Raw genomic sequence first — 18,119 nt, 5'->3', positions numbered from 1 at the left:
GCTGGTGTGTGCTTCCTCTACAGAGAAGCTTTTAACCCTTTGTGGGTTCCACATGTCTACGTTTTCAGGAAAAAGCAAGACTCTTCAGCCAGCCGACCCACTCTGTTTCCTCCATTTAATGTTATGAGACCCCCAGCCAGCGAAACTTCATGCCAGGAACCTGGAGACCAGCAGGAATTTAAAGACTGAGCCTCACTCTCAAATCATGTACATCACACGTCAGGTGAAGAAAAGGAGGAAATAAATCAGACCTGTTCTTCATTTGAGCAGGTTTTATATTTATTTATTCTCTGCAAGTTTCAGAGGAACACCCCTAAACCAAATCTCATTCATTCCCAATGGTAATCCTAAACCACTACGGATGTAATATACCTTTGGCCACTACGCATTGTGGCGCTGTTGCGGTCTTCTCTCTTCTAGGAAATCTTGGGTAATCTGGGACAGTAGAGCTGATGGGTATGCTGACTTCATCTTGAAAAAGAGTTGCCTCCCAGGGTCACGCATGAAGAAGCTGCAGCAGTACCTGCAGGGGAGACATCAATCTGCCTCCGCTTCGACACCTACTGAACAGGATACAAGTGTGCCACCTGAACCTCTGGGTAAGAAACTTGATTCATGTCTTGTTTCTCATTTTTGAAATGACAGAAACATGTAATACCGTAAATCCTCTAATACAGGCCCGGGCCTGTATTTGACTCAAACTCATCAAGCTCCAGGCCTTTATTGGAAGGAGGGCCAGTATTAGAGGCAGGCCTCTATTTCTATTTGAGCAAAATGAACTAATGGTTCGCTGGAGTTTTTGACAATTAAAATTGCGCCCACATTTTCAAAGTTAAACACATTTCTTTTAACAACGGTAGTTTCTGCTTCAGCCATCTCCCCCCTCCCCCTGCGCAGCAGCCGCAAACTCACTGATGCGCCTGCAGCCTTTCTGAGTTCCTGCTGCTCTAAACATTAAAATAATTATTTCATTTTCTGTTCCTCACTTCTGATGACCTTCAATGGTGTCTGTTTGTTGCAACCAGCAGGTACAAAAACTAACTTTTTATTTGACTATTTTTCTGTCCTGTCTGTTTATTATCTTCCTGCATCTCCTCTCAGTCCTAAAGAAAAGCTGCTGCCTGGGTTCATATATATTCACCTCATGAGTTACCTTTGAACTGCAGTTCTAAAAGATCTACCGACCGCAAAAACAGCGGAGCGCTTGCTGTTTGGCGGCCGTATCAGTGATCAGTGCGTCGGAGGACAAGGTGATGCCCGCAGCGCCCCGCTCCACAGCATGCAGCGAAACGCATCAGGCGCAAATAAAAGACAGAAAACATTAAAGGAAATGAACCGACATGAACGATCGCGTGTCAGTACCTACGGTCTGGCACAGCGCGTTGCTGATCACAGAGAATGTGATCATACGATAATTCAATAGGGAGCGTGGTTTCACAGACGCGGAAGTGATAGCGTTGGTGAAACGCCGGCTGCTCTAGGAAACCCCCGAGCGTTCGAGCGTCAACGAAGTGACACGGAAATGCCGGGCTTTCCAGAAGTAAGTAAGATAACTTACTATGAGCTGATAGTTCGTTGGATTGATCGGTAGGTTGGAAACTCTGATCGTGAATCTGAAGAAACGATGACTGAGTGGTGAGCTGGAAAGGCGACTTCCGTTTATAGCCGCGGTTTGTGACGTAGGTGCGACGTGAAGGGAATCCCCGCGAGGGGAATGCTGGGAGTCCCTACTTCGAGGATTTTCACCTATCGCGGCCAGGTCTGGAACGCATCTACCGCGATAAACGAGGGATTACTGTAGTTCATACAACCCCTACTGCTGCTCTCCAGAGTGTTCTGCAGCATAATCAGCACGTTCTCTTTGAACTTGATAGTGTAATGACCTGGCTGGGGTTGTAAGCCAGGTGCATTCTGGGTATTGTGTTATATGTGTTTCCTATCGTTCTGCTAGTTCCTATGTGCTGATTTGCGTGTTGTGTGAGTGTTATGTAAGCCACAGAGTAGGGTTGTCACGGTATGAAAATTTAACCTCACGGTTATTGTGACCAAAATTATCACGGTTTTCGGTATTATCGCGGTATTTTTTAAACGGTGTTGCATATGTTCAGAAAGCATTGATAGTCCTGTTCTACACAAACTGAAATAGTTTTGAAAAGGTTTAACAGTGTTTATTAAACCTAAAATAACACAAAGCCTTAGCAAAAGTGCAACTTTTCACAAGTAAAGGAACAAATAGCTTCTTTTTCTGGAACATGTTACAGTAGTCAGTGCAGGTTTAAATTATACAAATCCAAACATTCAAAACATAAACAATATGTAAACAAATCAAAGAAACACCACTTGTTTTCTCATATACTTGTTTTCTTCATTATCAAAATGAAAATCTAAAACTCCAGTCCACACTTGACTTGAGCACTGTACAAGTCAACCTTAAAAAATATGTATTTAAAATAAATAGCCACTTTAAACAAATTACTAAAATAACTACTACACTATGTAATCAAATCCAAATGTTCAAGTATAAATGGCATCGAATAAGTAAACAAATCAATGACAAGGAACTAATTGTATATTTCTCTTCATCATCAACAAATAAGATGCTTCATCCAGCAACAGGGTGTCCGACACGGTTTAAATGCTGGCAGAGGACGCTGCGGCTGCAGTATATAGTGACTCGTTGCATTCTCTCTCAACCAAAAGTCTTCACGTCATGCATTTAAGCTAAAATGCTAATGTTGACTTACCTTGCACTGGCTGTAGAGACGTGGGTGATGGTCACGCAGATGTGCCATTAGATTCGAAGTGTTGCTGCCTTTTGCAGACACTTGTTTCCTGCACGTTCTGCAAACGGGATAGCCGTCTTCTATTAACTGTCCCTCAGCGTTTTTCAGAAATCCAAAATATGCCCATACTTCCGATTTAGTCTTCTTTGAGGGCTGATGGATGTCCTGGGCGCTGCCGTCTCCTCCTTCGGCCATTATTTCAGCTTCAAAGTTTTGGTGCCGTTGCAAACTAAAAAGTGCGTGTGCGCGCCGCGGGAACTTCAGCTGAAGCGACGGTGGCTGGTAAGGGTCACCGCGCCGAAACCGCGGCCACGGTAAACCCACCGAGATAATTTAGTTTTTTAAAAACTGGACGGTTATTTTTATTGTCAACTTTTTTACCGGGGTTTACCGCTATACCGGTTACCGTGACAACCCTACCTCTGACTCAACACTCTCTGGAAAAAATCGTAGAGGGCATTTTGAGCAAACAGTAGCGGCAGCTCCCGCCAGGGCAAAAGAAAAGACAAAGACCTGTCTTTCCTGCGGACATCCAAAGTCTCGATATGAAACTGATGGATCCTCGATCCAGTTTTTCTATCAACAGGTGCCTGTGCGGTATTTTTACTGCTCACAGAAGGTGCACCAGAGCTATGCTGCTGAAGGACTCTCAACCCTAAAATGTCCTTTGAAGACTTTTCAACCACTGACTTTTTTCAGAGGGAACTGGACGCAACCAAGACGCGAGTGCAGAAGGAGGCTGAAAAGAAAAGGCAAAGGACAGAATCGGCACCAGCAGGCCGTCTCTGTAGGTTCTGTCACATGGAGCTGAAACAGGGACCCAACCATGGACGTAATTTTTGGGGGGGACAGGGGGGACATGTCCCCCCCACTTTTTCCAAAGTCAAGTTTTGACCCCTGCAATTTTTACCATCCAAAAACAATATTACGCTATATTAAATTGACACTGGTTGAGCTCTAGGACCAAGTGGAAAACAACCGTTTGTGTTGAAGCCAGTTTCCCATCAGAGCATACTGTCAAGATCCCCCCCCCCCCCCCCCCCCCCCGTGTCCCCCCCACTTCTAAAGTGAAAATTACGTCCTTGGACCCAACAGCCCACACATCCACACAGGATTCCCCGGAGTGGCAGATGTTCGCTCTTTACCAAAGCCAGGGAATGGTCAAAGAGATGAGCTGGAAGGAGTTTAGCAAGTCTCCTTTCTACGAGAAAAACAAAGATGGGTGGAGGAAAAAAACAAATGAACAACTTGGGTTTGTTTAGTTCATTATAGTGTATTTATGTAAATAGAAAATGCTGTAAATCCTCAGAGGATTGTTTCATTGTTTTTAATCCTCTAGGTTACTGATCAGGTGTAAATTTGCAAGTGTAAGTTTAACATCTGTACTTCTGTTTATTTTGGTTTGTCACTGGAACATTGTTTTGTATATAATGTAAATTGTTTTTCTGTTAAAATACCATCATAAATAGATATTTGAAATATTGGTTTCAACTGGTTCATGTTAAATAAAAAACTAATTATTCTATAGTTAATTGCACCATAATGTTGTTTAACTTGTTGCTAACAGCAGCTACTTGTACATATCAACATCTGCTGGTTCAGTTTGTCTGGAGCAACACAAACAAACCTTGCAGTTGTGAAAGTAACCAATACTCACTGTGAATGCTGCATTTAAGTGAAAAGCTTTGGCAATAAAATATTTTTGTGAGAACATTTTCTGTTGTCATAAATATGAACAAATAAAATTCAAAGTTTAATAGCATAAAGCAGAAGAATAACAAATGTGATGGTTCATATATGATTACATTTTAGTTTACTTGGTAGTATTTAATATATAGTATACTGTACACGTATAAGTTACACTAAAATAATTACTAGTAAAATGATTAATGAAATGGGATTTGAAAATCATTTACAAAACACTTCCACTTATTTATCACAATGTTTGAACAACAGCTTTTATTTTGTGCTGTTTGAACAGATCAGGAAGGAAGATAAGTGATGGTTTTGTTGCGGCTCAACATCAGCATCCTGCAGCAAGGAATGCTGCATTTTCATTGGCTGTCGTTCTTCAGCTGGCCTCTTTTTCGGTTTAATATTTAAAGTGACTTTTTTCGTAACGTACATGGTGCATTCTCAATTCAAAAATACTTTATTAATCCCAGAGGGAAATTGATGGCTGTAGTAGCTCAGAATAATAATAATAATCAAGTCTTCAAAGAGTTATTGTATATTACAATGGCTGTTGGCAGGAAGGATCTCCAGTAGCGGTCAGTGTTGCAGCGAAACTGAAGAAGCCTCTGACTGAAGACACTCTTCCGTTGTCGGACAGTCTTGTGAAGAGAATGCTCAGGGTTGTCCATAATTTTCTTGATTCTCTGGAGAATCCTTCTTTGCATGATCTCCTCCAGCGGTTCCACAGTCGTCCCCAGAACAGAACCAGCCTTTTTTATTAGGCTGTTGAGCCTTTTCAGGTCCCTGCTTCTGATGCTGCTACCCCAACAGACGATGGCTAAAGAGATTACACTCTCAACAACAGACTTGTAGACGATCTGCAGCATCTTGCTACAGACATTGAAGGACCTAAGCGAAGTCAAGAAGTGCAGTCTGCTGTGTCCCTTCTTGTAAACGGCTTAGCTGTTCTTTCTCCAGTCCAGTCTGTTGTCCAGGTGAACTCCAAGGTATTTGTATTCCTCAACCACCTCCACTTCTTCTCCCATGATGGAAATACTGTTTGACTCCACCCACTTTCTTCTGAAGTCTAAAATCATCTCCTTTGTTTTGTTCACATTCAAGGTCAGATGATTGTTTCCACACCATGCCACAAAGCGCTCCACCAGCTCTCTGTACTCAGCTTCCTGTCCATCTCTGATACACCCAACAACTGCAGTCATCTGAGTATTTCTGTAGATGCCAGGTCTCTGATTTGTACTGGAAGTCTGAGGTGTACAGGGTGAAAAGGAATGGTGAGAGTACAGTCCCCTGTGGTACTCCAATGTCATGGATCACCTGGTTTGATGTGCAGTCCTTCAGCCTCACAAACTGGTCTGTTTGTCAGGTAGACTTTAATCCAGGCGATAGTTGAGGCCCCCACCTGTGTCTTCTGGAGTTTCTGGCAAAGTACATCAGGCTGGATTGTGTTAAATGCACTGGAGAAATCAAAGAACATGACCCTCACAGTGCTGCCTGCTTTGTCCAGATGACATTGGGTTGGTTGAAGTAGCTGGATGATGGCATCTTCAACTCACACTCCATAGCGATAAGCAAACTGCAGTGGGTCCTGATATGTTCTAGTTTGCTTATTCAGGTGGACCAACAGGGGTCTCTCCAGGACCTTCATGATGTGGGATGTCAGGGCAACCGGTCTGTAGTGTCACTGACTGATGGGCGAGTTTTCTTTGGAACTGGAACAAGGCAGGACGTCTTCCACAGGACTGAAACCTTCTCCTGGGCCAGGCTGAGGTTGAAGAGGTGCTGCAGAATCCCACAGAGCTGCTCTGCACAGGCCTTCAATACTCTGGGGCTGACACCATCTGGACCTGCAGCCTTGTTCCTGTTCAGTCTCTCCAGCTGCCTCTTCACCTGACTTCTAGAGACCGATAGGTGGGAGGGGGAGGTAAATGGGGCAGCAGCATCTCCTGACTTGGTTGAAGACAGATTTATAGAACCAGAAGAGTCCATGACCGCGTTAGAGGACAAAAGAGCTGGCGTGTGACAGGAAAATGTTGGATCAGAGGAGGATGGGATGTCTGGTTAGCTGGGGACAGGCGAGGAGGATGCTGGGTTTGTTCCTGAACTTAACCTATTGAAGCATTTGCCTTTGGACGAAATGAACATGAAACCGCCACTAGGTTGTGCCAAAACGACTACATGTTGTGGAGGTTGAACTAACTGTTGTGTAACGTTTAATTCTGTTGTGAGAAATGTACCAAAGCAACTGAGAAAAACTGTAAGTACAAACCACAGTCAGGACCCATCCCCCACACATAGGAGAAAGGCTAACCTCTCACCAGAGTAATCTCAAATATTTAGGCACCATGATGGGAGGCAACGAGTATGCCCACCTTTGCTCAACGCCTTTCAGTTGGGTTAACTCCAGCATGGTAGAAAGTTCAACCTCTCTCAAGGATATTGGTTTCAGACAGAGCCAGAGTTAGTCCGATAATATATAGCTAGAACCTCTAAACCAACTCAGGGTCTTTCCCCACCAGACAGGTGACATTCCACGCACCAAAAGCTAGCTTCTGCAGTCGATGATCAGACAGCCAAGGTCCCCGCCTTTGGCTACCACCCACAACACAATGCACCCAACCCCATTGGCCCCTCCTACGAGTGGTGAGCCCTTGGCGAGGAGGACCCACGTTTCCTCTTTGAGCAGATTCTTATAGTACTTTTTATTATACAGTTTACACCGACTTGCCTTTTAATTAGTCAATAATTGTTTTTACCTGAATCGTGAATATGATACACTTTTCTGTCAACACTGTTTCTTTTCCCAATGTATTTGGGCTTTTTTGTATATTTGTCACAGGGAGTAGAAGTTAGTAGATGGAGAGCATGTGTCTGGGGTGGAACGACGAGATTTAGAGTCTTACTCGTTAAATTCATTATATGCAAACATCTCATCTCTGATTGGCTAACAGCAATGCTACTCTTCCGCTGCCTTTTCATGTGTTTCTTGAGTTAATAAAATGCAACACCAATGTTTTTATCTGCACAAGTAACACAAGTCCGAATGTGTTCTGCTATATTATGGAGTCGCTAGTAGAAGCTAATGGTTAGCTTCTACTAGCAGAGACACACTTTACTCCTCCTAGCCGCAAAAGCAACACAGTGCTCTGTGGTTGTCACAAGCCAAGGTGGGTGAGGACATGGATGCTCATTTTCAGTGGGCCGTAGAAAAGACTAATGTAAAACTAATGTTTTAAAATATGGGGTGAAAGTTTATTATTTCAGCGTTTGATTGTTATTGATCCCTGAATGCAGGGCATTTTCTGAAGCAAACGTTTTTTTATATTAAGTGATTCATTACAAACTTGACTGAGACAGACCTGACTGACCTTATTTCTACGTTCAGTGTCATGTCAGTAAAATTATCCAGATCACGCAACTCAAGCATACATCTCCGATGAAAGGTGTTCTTACCGCATCCATTAAAAACGTATGTTTGATTCTCCTGCAGACTGAGTCAGAAAGTCATTTTTTTGCATTCATGGAACTCAGTGGAAATCTTCCTACAAACAAAGCGACAGGGGAAGGACTCTCCTCTTACATGTTGTAGTTTATTTAAATGGAAAAGCAACAGCAGCAAATCTTACAAAACCAAGGTAATTGTAGCTTAAAGCTGCAGGGTTGCAGTGAGCTGGAACAAATACAAACACACCTCCATGTTCAGACGCCACAGATCGAGCAAGCCACTGGGAGCACACAGCGTGGGGCAACGACGCAATCTATTTAAAACACGTTCCGAAAACGACGGCTGGAAGAGACTATGAAGAGCAACTCCTGAACTGAAGGGAAGCGTGTTCGGATGTGCGGAGCCTCACATTCAGCTCTGGACTGTGGTACTTAGAACAACTAGATTTCAGTTTTGCATTAACTTTTGGAACCTGATTTGCATATTTAAATTGAGTTCAAAGAGAGAAGCTGAAAGACGCCATCTTCCGGTGTGATAACCAGATCTACGACGCTGAACTTCTTCATTGTGGCCCTCTGGGTTCTTCAGAAAAACGAACATGATCCTTTCATGGGTCCCAACCCAAAATCCAGAAATCATCATAACAACACCAATCAGCTGTTCTCCGACCCCTCCCGTCATCTGATGCTGCATCAGATGAAGCACAGGTTGGCCCACGGAGCTACATGGTGAAGTGTCTTGTGTAATCATATTCTATTGTTGGAATGACGGCTTGCACAAACTTCAGGAAAATCAGAAGATACCTGCAGGTCTCAGTCAAGGAAACGTGATCCCAGCGTAGGAAGACAGCAAACATCAGAGTTCTGCTAAGAGATGTCTAAACGCCATCACTCTTCTCTTAGCTCAATTTTATTTTCTTAAGACAAATGTTTTGCGGGTTTTAAAGATGTTTATCTCATACTAGGGCTGGGCGACATGGCCTAAACTATAAAATCAAGATCACGATTTATTGAGGATTTCACTTTGATAACCATAAATGGACGACAACTACAGGTATGCACAGAAACAAAAGTTGTCCACTAGATGAAGCTGTCACGTGTTTTATGTTGAGTCACATTTTTAAAGGGGCATGAACGTTGCCAACCTACACACACATTTTCATTTTTTAATCATCAAATTCATTGACATCAGAAAAATTATCCCGATAAGAGTCAGAAATTTCGGTTTATTGCCCAGCCCTATTTCATACCTGCTGACAATTTCGACTGAAGGCTTCAGTCTTCCTCAGAGCGTCATCCGACTTTTCGCCGTTGAGTCATTTATCAGCTGGTCTGGGGGCGTTGTAGAACCACGCCCCCAGACCAGCCAAACCTCTCTTGCTAGTTCTGGAGAATGGAGTCCCAGGTGTGTGATAGGGTGAACGCCCCCTCATCCTGGTTGATGGTGTCGCTGCCTCACCTCCGGATCTCGATGGACTCCTTAAACCATTGTTTGAAGCAGTTGTTTTCGGATGTGATGACTATTCCATTGTCCCAGTCCATGATGTGGTTCGACCTGCTGCAGTGATCTGTTATGGCTGATTTCCCGGTCTCCTGTTCAGCTGTGTTCTGGTGAAACGTCCCCTTGTTTCTCTCGCACACTCTGTTAGATGTTCTTTCTTTTGTGTGCTGTAGGCCCTTCCTGTTTTCCCTATGTATGTATTTTCGCATGGTTTGCATGGCATTTAATATACGATGTTGCATTTTTTTATCTGGTTCTGTCTTGTCCATTGGATGGACAAGTAGATGACAGAGGGTTTTACTGCTACACTGATTCGGTGCTTCCTCGTTATACGTTGTATTGGTCCGGTTACCCCCGGATATATGGCATGGTATGTTGTTTTTCTTTTCTCTGCTTCTGTTTGACCTGTTCTTTCCCTTTATTTATGGCCCACCTCGGATACTGACATGAACTGAGTGCCTGCTTTGTGTGTCGTTCTTCCTCCTGTCTGTCTTTCTCCTCTGTTATGATGTTGGCTCCGTTATTTAGAAACTGTCAGCAGGTATGATACACACCTTTAACCCCCAGAAACCCAAATTTAGAAAACAACTGCAAAATCTTTTTTTAACCTTTCACATGTTGTTCTAGGAGGCCTGATAAACAGGCCTATTTACACATTTTAACAGCCAATAGTGTTGCAGAACTGAACAATAGGACCTATTAGCAATGTAAATGTGGTTTTAAAAAGAAAAAAAAATGGGGAAGGTTTATTTTTGTAGACTTAAATCTGATGTTGTAATATTACAACCGTGGGTCTCTGGGGGTTAAAACGAGCAAAACATTTGTCTTAAAAAGGAAAACTGAAGGCTTGAACACAAGCATGCGTCAGCATGGTGACCGAGCGAGCGAGCGGGGCTTCAGCTTTGTCTCGTTCGTAGAACCAGATTTGGGAAAACTGAGCCGGTATTGTTAGTGAGCCAGGTTTATGGGACTTTCTTGCTCGGTGGGAAAGCCGTCAGGACTTCCACACAACCTTTAACGCAGGATTTATGAACACAAATTCCTGGAAGAGTCTACAAACAGCTTCTACAGGTTTCACAAGCCATTTCTCATGGTAAGGATACATATGCACTCCCAGCTCTCCTCCTCCTTCTGCCACTGTCTCAATTATCTTTTTCATCACTTCAGCATGTCTGAAAACAAAAATCAGAATCAGTTAAACATTTCTAACGTGAGGCCCACGACCATTTAATGACCCCTTAACGGGGACACGTCTCCCTCCAACAGGAGGGCAACAGGAGGAACCAACGTCTCGCACCTGCAGGGATGTACGGAGCACATGGCTGGTGGAGGAAGGTGGGGGTGGTTCTCGATGGTGACCGTTTTCTTCACGTGGTCCTGGCTGATGTCCTCATACATCTGTTCAACAGTCAATGGCTGCCGGTCCTGTCAAACATACGGGGACGACATCTCTAAACTAAAGAGGTTCTGTCTGCTCTGATGACAAGAGCCTGACGAGGACATAAAGACAGCTGTCCAGAGTTGCAGGTGGGCAATCCTGGACCCATCCAGCACGTTTTAGTTGTTTCTCTGCTCTGACACAGCTGGATTTAATCTCAGGTGATTAACACATTTCTGAAGAGCTTAATGAGCTGCCGAACAGGTGATCCGGGCACTAAATCAGCGGTGTTGGAGCAGGGAGACAACTAAAATATGCTCCAGAGTTGCCCACCCTTACTTTAAATGTTTACTCATAATGCGATGCAACATGTTTGCCAGCCGTGTTCTTACTTCATCGTAACCAAAGAGCCAGAGTCGAGGAGTCTGGTAGTATTTATCATAGGTGATGTAAAGGTCGTATGTCCGCGTCTGAAGGATGGCGTCCTCACACCCAGCTTCTGGTTTGGTTTTGGTTTCCACCATTTGACTGGTGTCCAGGGTGGCCTACACACACACACACACACACACACACACCACAAAAGGTTCAGGGGTTCAGCTGCTGACAGAAAAGATAAGGACGAGACGAGCAGCGGCTTTCTGATCGTACCTCGTCTGTTTCCAACAAGCCGCTCTCTTCGTATTCTGGTGAATCAGCAGAATCACAGGATGAGCTCTACACAAGCAGGGGCATCTCTTATTACCACTCAGACCGAAATACCTTCCATATCTGCTGCTTCTCCATCTTCATCCTCATCTTCATCCTCGTCATCACAACATGCCGCCGCAGATGTGGCGTTCATGTTCTTGTCCTGAAAACATCCAGAATAAACTGGGTAAACCTCATGCAGCTGCTGTGTGAAGGACAACCAGCAGCAGGATCATCTGACGCAGGACTAGGGCTGCAGCTATCGAATATTTTAGTATTCAAGTATTCTACCGAATCCTACATTGATTCATTGAGTTTTCTATTTGACGACGTTTCACATGAAACAGGACTTTGGTTTGCTGCTAAAATTATGAAAACTGAACAGCAAAATTATAAAAGGCTCAATAATATAGATTAAATCTGTGTTGTCTAGCTCCCTCTTTCCCAGCTGATATTTATAATATATTTAATGGAACACAATTTGACTTACATTTCATTCACATTTTAGGTTTGTATTACCTCATCCTAGTCAAAATAACATATGTAAATATTCACATATAATCAATAGAATTGATTTATTTCATTAACATGTTCAGTGGTAAGCTACTGGAAATGCTAATAACATTTCATTTCTACTGGTAACAATGCCCTGCTCTCTGTCCAGGGTGTACCCCGCCTGATTGCCCATTGACAGCTGGAGATAGGCACCAGCCCCCCCCGCCAGTGTGCTCCAGGGCAGATGTAGCTACATCGTAGCTCATCACCACCAGTGTGTGAATGGGTGAATGATAGACTGTAGTATAAAGCATTTCGAAGTCCTCTGACTCTTAAAGGTGCAACAAGTGTAGGTCATTTATCATTATCATTCTTTATCATTAGCTAATATAAAAGCTAGCAGTTAGCTTCTTCAGTTCGCTGACCATAAATAAAAAGAACAAAGAATTTAGCTTTTTTGTTGGCATAATGGCAGAGCCTAGAAGTGGAGGTAGGAGACTAATGTCTTTGGAGGCAAATCAAAGAGAGAAAACCTAAGAGAACATTTGTTTGAGCGAGCTGAAGGAGGCTACACAATAACAGACTGATGGTGGCCTGGCTTTGTTGCTACTGGACACGTACTTAATAACAGATTTTATGTCCCAACAGTGTGAATCGTTTTTACTTCATGGCTTATTTAGTATCAGTTGATGCATGTTAGCATCAGCTCGTTGTTAGCGCTAGCTATGCTGGCTGCTGCATGGTTGCCTACAACATTTGTAATGCTGCTTTCAACCAGCAGGTGGGAGAAACTGGAAACGTTCTCCAGTGTTGCTTTACGTTTACTCTCATTAATAAGGAAATATCAGAATCTTACCTTGTTATTGTCCAGAGAAATGTCTTGGACAGCATCTGTGACTCCTAACACACCTGCTGACACACAATCACACCAACTAATCATCTACCTGCATTGGATTTTTTTTTAGTTTTTAATAAAAATGTGAAAATGTTACATATTTCCCATTAAACCATGGACAACGACAAAGCAAAACAGAAACAATAATATTTTAGCTTAAATGAAGTGTTAGCTTTGTGGTAGGAACCGCGTGTGACTTGGACCAGCGTTACAGCGAGCTGAGAGGTCAGAGGTCTGCTGCAGGCCCATCACATCAAACACATGGTTTACAGAAGAACTGAGATCTGGGACATGAGCTTCAGAGTAAACTCAGAAATGGAATCACACGAGGAGTGTGATGAGAGCAGAGATGAGCTAGAAGGTTAAAGGTCACAGTTTCATTTGACGTCAAGTGCTTTAACAAAGCAGCTGTGAGCTGAAGCAGTCTTGGATCAGGACGATCTCACCTGCATTGTGGTACGTGTCCACCCAGCCCCCGTCTCCATCGTCCTCTTCTATGATGGCCTCCAGCTCGTCCGAATACTCCATCTGTTTACAGCGTTTGTAACAAGGAACTGCAGCAGCATAGAAACAAAGCCGGATGAGCCCAGAGATGGGTCGTCATAGAAACACACAAGACCAAATACCAAAATAACCCAGGTAGTCGTGGATCAGGACTACCCGACGCTGATGGTGGCGGAAGTGACGCCACCATCAGCGTCGGCTCTGAGGATGTTTGCAGACGCAAACAAAAGTGTTAGCAAGGTAAAGAAAAACCTTTCCTGTGTTTTAAAATCAACCAAAAATGGAATTAGAAACCAAACACAGAAAGAACGTACCAAAGATGCCAAAATAACCCGTTTAACAGGTAAGAAACAGGATCAAATGTATTATTATAAAACACTGAACAACAGATTTATGGAAGATCGTTTTCACCTTGAAGTATCAACTTTGATTTTTAATCAAACTACAGAAAATAATCATGCATCAAAATCATCATTTCTGCTAGTTATTGGCCCACCTCAGAGCACGATAGCATCACTAGTACATTACTATTAATATTAGTATTAATAATAGAAGTAAAATACATTTTGAAATGTATTATATGGAAGCCTTTTAGTGTATAACTGAATAAAAACCTGCTGAATATGGGTTTTGAAAGGGATATAAACGAGCTTTTGAAATATTTCAATATTTCAAATTAAAATATATTTAAAACACGGACACAGACATGGTAGAAATAATCTTCGTCTTCGTCTTCCTCCGCTTATCCGGGTCCGGGTCGCGGGGGCAGCATCCCAATTAGGGAGCTCCAGGCCGTCCTCTCCCCGGCCTTGTCCACCAGCTCCTCCGGCAGGACCCCAAGGCGTTCCCGGACCAGATTGGAGATGTAACCTCTCCAACGTGTCCTGGGTCGACCCGGGGGCCTTCTGCCGGCAGGACATGCCCGAAACACCTCCCCGGGGAGGCGTCCAGGAGGCATCCTGACCAGATGCCCAAACCACCTCAACTGACTCCTTTCGATCCGGAGGAGCAGCGGTTCTACTCCGAGTCCCTCCCGAATGTCCGAGCTCCTCACCCTATCTCTAAGGCTGAGCCCGGCCACCCTACGGAGGAAACTCATTTCGGCCGCTTGTATCCGAGATCTTGTTCTTTCGGTCATTACCCAAAGCTCATGACCATAGGTGAGGATTGGGACGTAGATCGACCGGTAAATCGAGAGCCTGGCTTTCTGGCTCAGCTCCCTCTTCCCCACGACAGATCGGCTCAGCGTCCGCATCACTGCAGACGCCGAACCAATCCACCTGTCGATCTCCGGATCCCTCCTACCCTCACTCGTGAACAAGACCCCGAGATACTTAAACTCCTCCACTTAAGGTAGGACCTCTCCCCCGACCCGGAGGTGGCAAGCCACCCTTTTCCGGTCGAGAACCATGGTCTCAGATTTGGAGGTGCTGATCCTCATCCCAGCCGCTTCACATTCGGCCGCGAACCTACCCAGCAAGAGCTGAAGGTCAGAGCTGGATGAAGCTAGGTGGACCACATCATCCGCAAAAAGCAGGGACGAGATTCTCCTGCCACCAAACTCGACACACTCCACACCACGGCTGCGTCTAGAAATTCTGTCCATAAAAGTGATGAACAGAACCGGTGACAAAGGGCAGCCCTGGCGGAGTCCAACCCTCACTGGGAACAGGTCCGACTTACTACCGGCTATGCGGACCAAACTCACGCTCCTCTGGTAAAGGGACTGAATGGCCCTTAACAGAAAGCCACCCACCCCATACTCCTGGAGCGTCCCCCACAGGGTGCCCCTGGGGACACGGTCATAAGCCTTCTCCAAATCCACAAAGCACATGTGGATTGGTTGGGCAAACTCCCATGCCCCCTCCATCACCCTTGCAAGGGTATAGAGCTGGTCCACAGTTCCACGGCCAGGACGAAAACCACATTGCTCCTCCTCTATCTGAGATTCAACTATCGATTGGACCCTCCTCTCCAGTACCTTGGCGTAGACCTTTCCAGGGAGGCTGAGGAGTGTGATCCCCCTATAGTTGGAACACACCCTCAGGTCACCCTTCTTAAAGATGGGGACCACCACCCCGGTCTGCCACTCCCTAGGAACTGCCCCCGATGACCACGCAATGTTGTAGAGACGTGTCAACCATGACAGCCCTACAACATCCATAGCCTTGAGATACCCAGGACGAACCTCATCCGCCCCCGGGGCTCCGCCGCTGTGTAGTTGTTTGACTACCTCAGCAACTTCTGCCACCGAGATCGGACAGTCCATCCCCAGGCCTGGTAGAAATAATGAGTATGTAATGTTTTTACTGCTAATTTTGGGCAGTGGACACTAGGGACATGCTTCAGAATCTAAAGGGTCATAAAATGATTCATTATGAAGCTCAGTTTGGTCTAATTAAGCAAAATTCAAATAAAATATGTACTAATCAAATACTGCTAAAGAGTTTAAGGTCATTTAGTCAAATTCCTTCAACTTTATTTTCATTCAAACAAAATGACTATTTTCATTAGGATGCTTTGCACAGCTGTAGAATTCCTGTTTTGGGGTTTAGGAGACTATAATTAGACGTGGATCCAACCCAGACCTGCGGAGAGGTTATTAATAACGTGTCCGGTGAACACCTGCTCAGATGGCTCTCTGAACCAGAACGGTTTACACCAAACTCTCACCATTACGCGTCAACAGAAATTGTTTGTCCTGCGGCAAATAGGGCTTCACCTTCACTTCCTCTCCAGTCGCCCTAAAAGAAAGAAAGGCACACACACACACACTTCATTTTTCTAGCTTAATTGTAATTAGTTGTGTGTGTGTGTGTGTGTGTGTGTTGGGAGGGGGGGGGGGCTTTCTGAGAACAACATGGTGGCTCTTGTAATGTAGCTCGTCTTTTCAACAACTCTAGCAGATGGCGATGTTTGGTCTGCCTCAGTGTTTTAATTCAAATAAAATCAATTGAATCCTGCTTTTATTTCTACCGGCTCAACAATTAAATAAAACAATATTAGCTAAAAAGACAGAAGCATGTAGTGTTTAGTAGAAAAGTAAACCTTTACAGCGCAAAGAGGAAATGATCCGGATGTGAGGATTTCTAGGTCTTTGGCGTGTCAAATAAAAGTGCGTCCAGGATCAGAATAAAACCACAAACGGCCCACAGCCGCACTTTGCACACCCCTGATCTACAATCGTACCTCATCTATGAACAACAGATAAAAAATAATGAATTAAAATAACAGATTAAACGATTCAGTGTCAGTTTAACTGAATGGGACAAACGCATAAACAGAAATATATACTTTAAACACCAACAACTGGATGCAGTCAAACGTCTTTCAACTAAACAAAGACAGGACTGAAGTTATTGTCTTTGGCAACAAGAAGGTTAGAATGGATGTTACTGCTCAGCTAGACTCCAGAGGAATAAAGACAAAGACCCAGATTAGACATCTAGGTGTTATCATTGACTCCGACCTGAGCTTCTGTGGACAAATTAAGGCTATAACTAAATCAGCATTTTATCACCTTCATCAAATATCAAGAGTCAGAGGTCCGTGGCCCTCTGATCAAACCCTGTGCTAAAGGGGAGTCCTCAGATGAAGGAATGTACCAAACCGCGGCTGGGGTGAAACATCACACCCCCAGTAACTATTGTTAAGACACCGTTTAGAACTAATAGGGAAAATGTGATGTGAGGACATCCATGCAAAACTAAGTACACTAGAGTCAACATCAACCAACCTGGAATGTGTTAAAGAGTTCATGAATGTAGCAACTTTGTGTTTGACTTCGCATTATTAACACGCAGAACAGAGAAAGAAACAACTGACATCAAATCCAAAACATCTTGGCTTTCCTTCATCTCCATGGGAACTCTGATCTGTTTTGACTGACTGTAAAGTACCAATCAACAGTCAGGTTAATGTCATCACAGATGTGGTCCAGCTGTGAGGACTCACCACTTCCACGTGGGGCAATGATGAACCAGGTGATCTCCAGCTGCTACAAACTGAAACACAACAACAGAGAGCAACAAGTGTTAAAAACTGGACAAAAACAAATCCAGACTTTATTAGTGAACCTGAAAGCTCTCACCTCTTCTGGTGTAATGACGCCAGTCTCTTTGAATTTCGACTCCTGTGGAGTTTAGGACAGCGACACTTTAAAATCAGCTTAAAATTTAAGTATTGACAAGCTACTGCTGGACTACTAATCTAATATTTTATTAATGTTCAGTTTAAACTAGGATTTAGTGAAGGGGAAAGCCTGAGAGATACATGCTAACCGTACGCAGCACTGCTGAGTGTGATCCCAGCAGCTACCTGCGCTAGCACAGAAACAAGTTTACCTTCAACACTGGAGTCAGAAACTCCGCCACTCCCAGGGCTGTCCCCTTCACGGTGTTTATCATGTTTTGCATGGTGGAAGTTCTTTGTGAATGTCAACCTAGATGAAGACCGCATCAGCAACACAAACAAAACAGTTATTTTGACATAGCTATCCAAGTTGAGTGCCAGCAAGGAAGATCGATCATGTGATTCACATTACTACTTCCGGGATTGTGTTCTCGCGAGAACTGCAGAGATGAAGAGTGAGGTCAACCGCACTCTGCTTCTTTTTTTTTTTTACTTTTTCCTCCACAACTTTTCTTCACAACAAGCATCGTGCATCTAAATATAGCCGAATGTGTAACACACGTGTTTTCTTCATCATATCATAGAAATTCCATGCTTCGAGATAATTAT

At 44.0% G+C, this 18,119-nt stretch overlaps 1 protein-coding gene across 2 annotated transcripts; it reads right to left on the bottom strand.

The window, feature by feature from the left end:
* Positions 1–8,046: 8,046 nt before the first annotated feature.
* Positions 8,047–17,935, bottom strand: atg3 (autophagy related 3). Of its 2 annotated transcripts, none has more exons than XM_015957827.3 (12): positions 17,723–17,935; positions 17,470–17,511; positions 17,334–17,383; positions 16,053–16,123; positions 13,322–13,429; positions 12,837–12,889; positions 11,558–11,648; positions 11,447–11,481; positions 11,191–11,343; positions 10,718–10,845; positions 10,524–10,592; positions 8,047–8,723 (listed from the first exon to the last, which is right to left on the bottom strand). In XM_015957827.3, the coding sequence occupies exons 1-12, from the start codon at positions 17,792–17,794 to the stop codon at positions 8,642–8,644; spliced, it is 954 nt and encodes a 317-aa protein (XP_015813313.1). In that variant the 5' UTR covers positions 17,795–17,935; the 3' UTR covers positions 8,047–8,641. The 2 variants fall into 2 exon arrangements, with proteins under 2 accessions (XP_015813313.1, XP_015813312.1); XM_015957826.3 differs by having other exon boundaries at positions 12,837–12,892; positions 17,723–17,928.
* Positions 17,936–18,119: the final 184 nt, after the last annotated feature.

The sequence above is a fragment of the Nothobranchius furzeri genome, chromosome 3 (genome assembly GCF_043380555.1).
Source record: "Nothobranchius furzeri strain GRZ-AD chromosome 3, NfurGRZ-RIMD1, whole genome shotgun sequence".
Classification (NCBI taxonomy): Eukaryota; Metazoa; Chordata; class Actinopteri; order Cyprinodontiformes; family Nothobranchiidae; genus Nothobranchius; species Nothobranchius furzeri.
This window is presented reverse-complemented; position numbering and strand designations above follow the sequence as displayed.